We start from the raw sequence: 11,549 nt of genomic DNA, 5'->3' as shown, positions 1-11,549 counted from the left end.
GTCTTGTAAAATTAACTATGTGTGTGTGTGATTGTAGAAATAGGAGAGTACAAGCCAAGGGAGACGATTTTGTACTAGTTGTAGGACTGGGGGGATTTTAATCGTAATGTAAGAGGACGCCCATGCGAGTTAGCCCGAGTGAGTCACGAACCTAGGTGAGGTGTGTCTCACCTCACGTTAAAATTCCTCTCTCGTCGGTTGGTATACCTGCCTCTGTTTCCTAACAAGGTTCCTAAGAGAGCGGTCTCAAGTCCTGGGTTCTTCTGAAATCCGAGACATGTGGCACCAGGTCATCTCGGCCCGGAGGGCGAGATCGAGGAACCTAACCAGCTTGGCGAGTCCACTGGGGACACACTACCTCTTCGTCGGATCATCCTTGTTTGGCTAGTCTCATCCTCGCATTTGGGAGCATCCCTTGGGAACAAGTTCCTCTCATTTCCTACCTTCCTTTTGAGCAAGGACCCAATATCTAGCTCCCAAGGCTTGAACTGGATAAGTGTGACTACGGACTTAAAAGTCCCTAACTCCTCATTTCCTAACTCGGGTGGAACCACCACCAAAGCACTCTGAATTCGTAGCATGTCTGCTGCCACTCACAGCATGCACCATATCACTGGCAGTCACTTGTCGGTCGAATTGCTGAGGTACGTCGGAAGGCTGCTCAGTCCCTTTCTTCAGAAGGCAAGAAATTGCCATAGCTTTTGTGGGTCGCCGCAAGGCTACCCCCCACATTGATGCACCACCACGAGTCTCTATGCTAAGAGGCTCGACATATCGAGGTAGAGATCCTGGGGCCTCCACTTTTCGCACACACCCTAAGGCTCGTGGATCATCCATTCAAGCCACACCTAGGGGCAATCCTTGTGTTACCTCGTGTCAGTGTCGAGGATCAGGCCTCCGTCGGCTAGGTCTTGTACACATTATGCATGTGCATTCCATCACTGGGGGCAGCACTGTCGTTGTGCGAACCTGAGTACACGGAAGACGACCTACTCAGCACACACTAGTGCACCCTATAAAGGGCAGGCTTCCACCTATTCTCTTACAGACACCTACTCGCAATTCTCGGCCTCCTTAGGCCAGATCACTTGTTTGAGTCCGAGCTGATACCAAGGTCACCCATGATCCTTCTTCAAGGGATGCACACGCGCCGCCTTCACAGACTGTCCCTTCCTCTCGACTCAAGCGCCGTCATGAGTCGATCTTTCCCCCGCCTGTCCCTTCTCTTCTGGGAAAGCACCTCCAGCCCTTGTACTCGAAGGATTTCCCCAAGAGTACCACCCTGAGCCAGCGTCATCAACTCGGTCATGTCTCTGGAGCTCATAAGAGAGCTCGGGGCAAAGACTTGATGGGAGATCAAGTCCTTCATCCTCCCCAACCTAATTTGACCCTAGTACCTAGCCCACACCCATTGCTTCACCTAATGGAGACGACTCTCTCTTGGGCAAGAAGGGTCAACCAACCCCTATTCCGATCGCAGTGTTGACATGAGGTCCTCAAGGCCAAACGCGATAGGGATCTGCAAATCTTGGCCCTGGAAGCAACCAACACGGTCAGGGCAGCCTCTCCCAGTGACTCTGTTCATCAGAACCCCTTTTACCCTCTTCAGATGATAAAGCCGAAAGAAGAAGTGTGTGAATCCTGCATCGTGGTCAATGTCATAGAAGATGACCTAACCACTCAGCAGCCACAGCCCCAAACCGTCAAGAACCGCTTCTCACGTGATCTGCATTTAAGACTCGAGTACAATCGGGGCATGCTGAGCTCTTGTTGATCGATCCACCACGCGTGACCCTCCAAGTTTGAAAGCTTTCAACCACATCTAAGGCTGACCATGTTGAGGAAATGGTTAACGTTATGGTTATTACAGACCCTAATGACCACCAGTTAGAATGCATGGACAGGTTCGAGTAGATGGTGCTAGCGATGATGGATAAATAAGATTGATCACATGGAAAGCACGCAGTCCTCAGTCAAAGTATCCCCACATGAGGCCGACTCCCAGCACTCAGATGACGCAGCTCCAAGGAAGCCTTCTCCTCCTCCCTCATAGGACAATTCCGTTCCTCACCCCATCTCACAAGTAAACATCGACACTATGGTAAGTCATAGCCTAAGAATAGACAGATCTCGGGTATGCAGGGTTCAACACTTTATCAAAAGGCGTACCCCTCCTACATTGATCAGGTTCCATTTCCCTCAGACTACAAGAAAGGGAAGTTTCCCTTGTTTGATGGTACAACCACCCCACACCAGCATATTGCCCATTTCCAAGTGGCATGTCAAGACACAACAACTGATTGGAGACTTCTCCTCCATTAGTTTGTTGAAACCCTTGATGGCCAGACTGTTCAGTGGTATGCTCGGCTCGCCTCCGAATTTAGTATATACTTGGGAGGAAATGGAGAAACTATTCCACCAACACTTCTATGAGGTCGAGAGAGAGGTCCAAACCATCAAACTTCTCACCTTGACCCAGGAACCTGACAAACCCATCGATCAATTCATAACAAGGAGGAGAGATTTGGCTGCTAGCCATGCTAATCTCGTTCATGAGAAGGAAGCAGTTCAAACATGTGTGCGAAACATGCGACCTGAGATTACTCTACATGTTGAGGCCTCCAATCCGACCTCCATGTCAGAGTTGATCTATAAGTCAGTTCGTATAGAAAGCCTGTCACACCACCATGGCAAGTCACGACAACAGTTTGCAAGCTCAGGAAAAAATCGAGGCAATGGTAGCTCTCGAACCAATGCCCGGAGCAACCAACAGAAAGGAGTAATCAGTACAACTATCACTGTCAATGATCCAAAGAAGGCTCCCTCCCAAACTTTGGACCTTTCCAAAGGGGTAAACAAAGTGAAAGCGCCTCAGGTAGGTAAGCAACAACAATTATACAACTGGGTACCCCCATCTACGAACCTTAATCGAGATGATTATTGGACTAGGCTTAAGAATACAATCGACCCTTTTGAAAAGTAATGACTATTACTGGAATATAACATGATCGAGCTGTTGGGGACCAAGTTCCCTGATCAAGCTGGACTCGACACCCATGCGAATCACTGTGCTTATCATGAATGCTACATGTTAAAAGACATCATCGAAGCCTTAATCTAGGAGGGTCAGATAAAGCTTGAAGAGCTAAAGAAAGCATTCAAGACAATAGAACTTCCTACGCAGTGGCAGCCCAAGAGGAATACGAAGCACCCGATCTCCTTCGCACCATGTTCGTCATGGTGGTTCAAGAAGGCCTCATCACACCAAAGCCAGCAAGGCAGCCCCCACGCCTAGCTCAGGGAACTAAGAACTGCTGGTGCCCGTACCATCAGATATGGGGCAACGATCTGAGCGACTCCTCCAGTTTCCATGACATAATCGTGAAAAAAATCTTGTAACGTTTCAGAAGGAGACCCTCAAGTCACTGTTCCACCGGTGCGAGAGGGCCTCCTGACGCAAGACTCGGGTAATGATGATTCAGATCTTGTAGAACCCTCAACTTCCCAGCCATGGATAGTCCACCACGGGCAGAGCAAACACAATTCCTTAAGGCAAGAAGTAGTTCGTCAAGCTAGAGCTATTCACGAACCTAGCAAGACGAAGCAAGCACTACCAATGAAAAGCAGGAGAAGATGGGCACCAAGGGCTGTTTGTCGGAGAAACAAGACTGCTCAACCCCCAGTTGAGTAAGAATTTCTCAAGCCTCTTCCCCCATTGCCAACTTTACAGGACTTCATCCCCGGTGCATTCATCCTTTCTTCCTCATCTCATCAGGAGGTCTCTGAGCCATCTTCTACTAGGGGCACGTCCAATGAAGGTGACGACGTTAAAAGCACTCCCCTGTGGTCTAAGTAGGAGAAAGACCTAAAAGACTCCCTGCAGGTGATGATGCAAAAAGCTCCCCTGATCGATCCGATGAGGGAAATGACCTTAAAAGTCCCTGACCTATTGACCTTTCTTCTTCATCATCTTCTTCTTCCCCCTCCTCTTCTATGTCTCCTGCAGGTACAACTCGAGAATGTCCATACTTGATGGCCCTCAACAGAGAACTCGAAGGAACCAATATAAGCTAGACACAACGGAGGCGGTTGAAAAAGACGCTAGCCCATGCAGTTGGATTCTTAACAGTGCTGATGCCTTGGCAGCTTGAGCTAAGTCAGAGCCATTCACTTCAACAAAGAAGCCCAAGAAGCCAAAGCCAAAGAAACCCCAGTGGCCTCCTTAGCTCGACTTTGAGCAGAGACTGAGAGGATCAAGAGGGCAGAGTTTCTATTTTCAGGAGGTCTGTCAAGTGGTGAAAATCTCATAAGCTTCACCCAGTACGGAGAAATGAAGCTTGAGGTCGGGGAAAATACTGCAACCTCCACCTCAGCAGCCTGGCATCTTAAAGTTTCCTAGTCCACCACTTCTCCCTCACCATAATACGTTAAGCAATTTACCCATCCTCTAGCTCCCTGAGCTGCTTCCTCACCCATATACCCCGGACAATCCACCCATCCTCCAATTCCCTGGGATGTTTCTGGTCCCATATACCCAACCATCTCCTAAACCTCAACCTCAAGCCTCCACTACACTAAAACAAATCCCAGTCACCCAATCCTCCCAAACTGTCCAAACCATGTCGGCTGCGCAATCTGGTCAGCCAACAAACCAAAATAAACCCCCTCCTTCTAAATCTGACTCTCAACCTACGACATTACATAGACCCATGGTGGATACAGGGGAACATCGGGAAGCTTCTCATGAGACATTGGTTGTCTGTACAATCGTTGAGTCGCAGCCATCCTAGGAACCTCAAAGTGAACCCTCTCGATCGGATGCATTAGCTCTGCTCGAGCTGGATCCTTTTGTCGACAAGCAAGATGAGGATGCAAGAACCATGTTCCATAACAAAGCCTAGCTAGAAGAATAAATGTCAGGAGTGAGAGTATCTTCACTAGAGGTTAACGAGAAATCCACCAAAGCCAATGATGAAGAGTTGCTAGAAGCCCCAGAAGAATGGGAAGAAGGAGGTCAAGCCACAGTTGATGAGCTCGAGGAGATAAATCTAGGAGATGAAGCCGACCTCAGGCCCACTTTCATCTTGGCAAATATGTCGTTAGAAGAAAAAGAGAATTTTACTGCCTTCTTACGAGCAAACTAAGATGTCTTTACCTGACATTACCACGAGATGCCTGGTTTAGATCATCAAGTCGCTGTCCACCATCTTGGCATCGATCCATCTGTCAAACCTATCGAGTAGAGATCAAGAAGGTTTAGGCCTGACCTCGAATTACAGATAGATGCTAAAGTGACCAAGCTCAGGTACGCGGGTTTCATTCACAAAATCAAGTACCCAAAGTGGCTGGCAAATGTTGTTCCATTCAAGAAGAAGAACAACCAAATTTGGGTATGTATTGACTTCTGTGACCTAAATACCGCTTGCCTGAAGGATGACTTCCCGTTGCCATTTATAGAGATGCTCATTGATTCTACAGCTCATTGCCAAATCTTCTCCTTCATAGATGGATACTTCGGGTATAATGCGATATGGATGGCACCAGAATATGAGGAAGCCGCCGCATTCTTGACTCCAAAAGGGGTCTTCTGCTACACAATGATGCCTTTTGGATTAAAGAATGTCGGTGCCACATATCAGAGGGCAATGATGACCATCTTTAAAGACATGATGCACAAAGAGGTGGAATGTTACGTGGATGACTTGGTGGTGAAATCTGAAGAGAAAGATGCTCATATGAGAGACCATGAAAAGGTGTTTGAACGGTTACGCCTACATCCGCTCAAAATGAACCCACTGAAATGCACTTTTGGCCTGTGTTCAGGAAAGTTCCTGGGGTTCATTGTTAAACACCGAGGGTTGGAAGTTGAGCCAGTTAAGATCAAGGCGATCCAGGAAATGCCGTCACCAACAACATAGCGAGAGCTGCGATCCCTCCAAGGGCTGCTGGCTTTTATCCGCAGGTTCATCTCAAGCCTCTCAGGTCACTGTAAACCTTTTACGCACCTATTGAAGAAGGATACCCCATTCATTTGGGATGAAGCATGTCAGCGGCCCTTGACGACATCAAGCGAAATTTACTCAATCCTCTAGTGCTCTTTACACAGGTGCTGGGAAAACTCCTCATCCTGTTTGTGACACCCTGAACGTGTCACTGGGGGCGTTACTGGCATAAAACAATTAAGAAGGAAAAGAGATTTCGTTATCTGATCTCAGGCACAGGTTGCAAGGGACCGAGAAGAATTATCCCCCTGTAGAGAAGATGCGCCTAGACGTAATCTTCGCGGTACAAAAACTCCGCCACTAGTTGCTTGTGTAGAACTCGCTCACAGATGGGATATGTACTTCGATGGAGCCTTCCAATTTGATCGTGGAGGCGCTGGAGTGGTATTCATGACTCTGAAAGGAGGGGTATTTCCTTTATCCTTCTCTCTCACCGAGGTTGTCTCCCATAACGAGGTGGAATATCAGGCCCTTATAATTGGGTTGGAGATAGCCGTCGATCTAGAGTTGGAGCAGCTCAAGTTCTATGCTTACTCTGAGTTGGTTATTCTGCAACTCAAGGGGATCTATGAAGTGAGAAAGGACACTTTCAAGCCTTATCGCGCTACTGCAAAATCATATATGGCTCAGTTTGATGATGTATCCATGAGTCATATCCCCCAGAGATCAAACTCGCAGGTCCATGCACTCGTAAAACTCGCGGCTACGATTCAATTGTCCTCACTAGGGCCCACGCCTGTTTGGGTGGTAGAGTGAAGACACATTGAACTGAGAACAGACGTAAATGTGGATGATGAGAGAAATCTCTTCCCCGAGTGCCCACCTTATCCATTTAGAGCACTTCTGTCAGCCAAAAACGTTATTAAGACTGAACAAGAAATGAAACGGAGTCAAGGAGCTAAGGTTAAAAAATGGGAACTGGAGTTCTTCGACCCATTATACGTGGAAGTCGAGCAGGTAGAAGATTGGCGAGAGCCTATCATTAATTTTATAGACACTATAGACTCTCTGAAGATTGTGTTGAACACAATAGTGTGCATCGAATGTCTACTAAGTGCACCCTCCTAGAAGAAGATGCTCTCTTCAAACCGTCTTTTGACGATGTTCTTCTTAGATGTGTGGATGCGCAAGAAGAAAATAAGGTGTTGAAAGAAATACACTCGAGCATATGTGGATTGCATCAGTCTGGCCCAAAACTCTATGAACAAATACACAGATTAGGGTATTATTGGCCTTCGTTGACTGCTTCCTTAAATATTGCCAAGAAGTGTCAGGTGTGAAAAATACACTCGAGCCTTGTTCATTAGCCTCCAAAGCCCTTACATGCTACAGTGGCATCATGGCTCTTCTCACAATGGGGTATGGACATTGTAGGGGCTATTGAGCCTCCTTCAGCAATGGGTCATGTCTTTATTCTAACTGCAATTGATTATTTCTCCAAGTGGGCTGAAGCGGCCTCCCGCAAGCAAGTTCCTGGGACAACGGTGGTTAATTTTGTGTGACATCACATCATGTATCAGTTTGGAGTGCCTGATCGGATTATCTCTAACAACGACCCTCAATTTAGAAGTCATCACATTGATCTCTTGGTTAACCAATTTGGTTTCGAGTGGAAGTACTCAACTATGACAACCCTCGAGCCAACGGATTAGTGGAGGCTTTCAATAAGACCACATGCAACGTTTTAAGGAAATCAGTACCGACAACGAAGAAGAACTGGCATGAGAAGCTTCTTGAAGTGCTATGGCATATCGCACTACCACGCAAAATGACGTTGATTCCATTCCTTATTCCCTAGTCTATGGGGGTGAAGCAGTCTTACCCCTTGAAATTCAACTCCCTTCATTGGGTGTCGCTATGCATCAAGGACTAACCAAAGATGAGAGAGTTAAACTTCGGTATCAAGAATTGGATGCACTCAATGAAAAGAGGTTAGAAGTTCAGCAAAACCTCGAACTCAACCAGGGGAGAATGAAGAGGGCCTTTAACAAGTCAGTCAAAGTCCACTCATTCGCTCGTGGGGATCTGGTTCTATCCATTAAGAGATTGATTGTTATGCATGGGTGACACAAAGGGAAGTTTGAACCTAACTTGGAAGGTCCCTTTATAGTCAAGAGGTCTCACCAAAGGGAGCTTATATACTGACACATTTTGATGAAGGGAGGCAACTCCCCTTATCAAAGGGCGATACCTAAAAAAATGCTACCCATGATGCATACTCAAAAAGACTCAATGTGCAACAAGAAAGACTAAAAAAAAATGGGGCGGTAAAAAGAAGAGAAGAAGATAGTTCAAACAAATTTAACTCTTTTTATTGCATTAGAAGGAGTTACAAGCCAAAAAGCTCATTATTAGGGAGGTTACAAATCTATCATGTAGTATTGCTCTCGCATCGGAAAAAGAGAGAGTAGCTGCATTGGAATGTCGCTCTTGCATCAGAAGAAAAGAAAACGGTTGACCCCAATCGTCGCTCTTGCATCAAAGGAAAAGAAGACGGTTGACCCCAAGCGTCGCTCTTGCATCTAAGGAAAGGAAAACAGTTGACCCTTAGCATTGCTTTTGCATCTAAAGAAAAGAGGACAGTTACAGGCCAAAAAGCTGCTCCCGCATTAGGAGGGTAGAAGGGTTTTAGATCAAGTTTGTCAGACATACAAAGCAGACCCTTCTGGTAAGGAATTGACCTATGATGGAGAGCACGCCCTCTTCATAGTGCTCACCCTTCAAGAGAACAACATGGACTTCGTTGTTGTGCTAGAGGACTCAGCTTCCAATAGACTTCATAAGCCTGATCTTACCATTGGACACCACCCTTTGCCTACCCAAGTCATCGCCATGCGTGATTATCATCATGCGTGACCATCGCCGCGCATGACTCAGCGCTATGCCCAACAATCGCTGCACGCAACTCATCACCGAGCACGACCACAGCCGAGCATAACTTGCTGCCATTCATGAAAGGATTGAGCGAATAGCAGCCGCCGCACACGACTAACACCAAACATGTCATGTTACTAGCCACGTGACTAGCATCGACTGTGTCTTCAAAAGACTCATGCCGGCTGTAAGGCTCAATGACGGCTGTGTTTCCTAAAGGGTAACGACAGCTGTGTTTCTAAGGCCCAGCGCCGGTTGCGTTTCTAAGGCCTACCGTTTGTTGCATTTCTCAAAAACTAACGCTGGTTGTGTTGCCAAGGACTAACGACGCCTGGGTCTAACAAAGGGCTAACGTCGGCTAAGGCTAACGCTAGTTGTGTTCTCAATTGCCGCACGTGTTCGTTCATAATGCTTCAAATGGTGATTATCTAGCTTCTTCAAGACCCTTTGTCTCCCTTCAACCCTTCAGGTCCCGTGTCCCTTCAGTTGCAAGTAACCTTTGGACTCCTCAAGACCCCTCGACTCGCCACGATTGTTCACCTTCTGATGATCGTTCATTGCCGGTGACCTTTCGTCTCCCTGCAACTGTTCACCTCTTGGTGGTCGTTCGTTGCCGATGACTGTTCACCTCCCGGTGGTCGTTTGTTGCCGTCGACCGTTACCTCCCAGTGACCCTTCAACTCCAAGAAACTATTCACTCCCCCGTGACCTTCTGACTACACACCGTGAAACTCTTCTCACCTACCGAAAACCCATTGTTGCACCTTCCCCTCTTCTCCGATCAGCAGAACACCATCAAAAAACCCTAGCGAAAGTCCACCAGCAGTTCCCTGCTGCAACTTTCACTCCTTTTTGTCCTTCTTCGATACTCCAAAACTATCACTGGAATCCCTACGTTAGCCGACAAACTTCCTACTTCCCAACTTTGGCAAATAGCAATCCTCGCCGGTAGTACCCTACGTTTGCACCAGAGTTCTCATGGGAAATTTCTCACTGCCTTAGGTAAACTCCTGCAAAACCTCGCCTGTAAGCTCTGCATGCTTGCCGAAATTCTCACTGAGAGTTCTCTCACTCTCACTGCTAAATTCCTTAGCCATTTTACCTTCAATAAAATGGTAAAAAATGAGGTTTACCCCCTTATCTAGGAGATGTTTTCCCAAAGTGCCCTGAACAAGTCAGAAATTCTAGGCACGTCCCTGAAGACCAAACGGTAACGGGCTGGACTGAGTCGGGCTCAGACCCGAGGCCCCAATGGAGGCTTACTGCTATCCATGAAGCCCCATGCATCAGAGACCAGGATCGGGTCAGGCTCAAGCTCCAAGCCCGAACACAGGTCACCGCCGTCTATGTAAATTGTGACCAACGTTGTCTATGTAATCTGTGCCCAGCACCACTTATGTTCTCAAGAGCTCAGTGCCGGTGTCACAACCCTGCTCCCGACTGCCGTACCTTGTATGCCGACAAGTGATCGAGGGCGGGTTCGTGATCCCAATGTAACGTCTGTCACTCGTGCAGGAGTGGACTCAACGTCCTTAATTTTGGTAGTCGAGCAAACCATGGAAATAACTACAAACAATTAAAAAGCTTGGTAAACTCATTTATCCAAACGATATTACATTACATTCCTCTCCAAAATTCAACAATAAAGTTCAAGGCACTAAGGCCCGTGATTATAGAGTTTACATAAGACATTTGCAAATAGGGCTGGGAGCCCGACTACATACAAGCATTAACTCCTTCTCGAGGAGGCTGCTCTGACTCCCCAACTGCAACCCATGCTCCCGACTCTAGACCTGTTGCTCTCATTCTACAACACGGGAAAGAATAGTAGTGGAATGAGCTTGAAAGCTCAATAAGCAGGTCTCGCATTATGCATCTATAGCAATTCTATTTACGTGGGATGACAGTTCAACTTATCAATATGAAGTCATAGCTTAGCATATATGAATATCAGGTCAAGACAGCAAATATAAAAATTTTATTTAAACGACAGATAGCATCAAATCAGAGTGCGATCATGAGCATTCAATCGGTGTGGTCATCAACATTCCATTAGAGCAATCATAAAACAGTCCTTATTTAGAAATTCGACCATTACCCACTCACTCCCTAAACCACTTACTCCTGCAGTAGAGGCCCTATCCATCAGGCTAAGCTAATCACATTGCTTAAGGCCTCTACCATCTCAGAAGAGGGAGGGTACTGACAAGTGGGGTAATCCACTTCATAATACCCTCAACACAAACACACAGTCCCTAACACGCATTGGGTGGTTCGATAGGCCCTTTCCTTGCAAGGAGTCCATCTTATATCTCATTTCATTTCATGAATCTAGGGTCCTCTATACTCTTCGCTAACCTATTCCTATCTATGTAGGTTAGGGAATATGCCGACATCACTTTCCCTTACTACCGATGAGTGCTCCATCGTGTAGCCGGCGATAACATAACAGTAACCACTACCGGGGAGTGTCTCACCACGTAGTGGCCAATATCGACATGACAAGTGGCTATTCATCACAATATCATAACAGTACCAACTACCGGTGAGTGTCCCACCACGTAGTGGCCAATATCACGACAGCATATCTTGCTCAAGCATTTAATTCATTCATGCTAAACCAATGCCTTATGATAGATAATTCCAAGTTTCATCATGCAAAGTTTTCATCTT

At 46.8% G+C, this 11,549-nt stretch overlaps 1 protein-coding gene across 1 annotated transcript; it reads left to right on the top strand.

The window, feature by feature from the left end:
* Positions 1-6,338: 6,338 nt before the first annotated feature.
* On the top strand, positions 6,339-6,758 carry LOC148783159 (uncharacterized). The gene has a single exon (XM_088859821.1). The coding sequence runs from the start codon at positions 6,339-6,341 to the stop codon at positions 6,756-6,758; it is 420 nt and encodes a 139-aa protein (XP_088715947.1).
* The last annotated feature ends 4,791 nt before the right edge of the window (positions 6,759-11,549 follow it).

The sequence above is a fragment of the Amborella trichopoda genome, chromosome 2 (assembly GCF_054954075.1).
Source record: "Amborella trichopoda isolate Santa Cruz 75 chromosome 2, AtrichopodaSantaCruz75HAP2 v2.0, whole genome shotgun sequence".
NCBI lineage: Eukaryota > Viridiplantae > Streptophyta > Magnoliopsida > Amborellales > Amborellaceae > Amborella > Amborella trichopoda.
The sequence above is the reverse complement of the archived record's forward strand: the minus strand, read 5'-3'. Positions and strand labels throughout refer to the sequence as shown.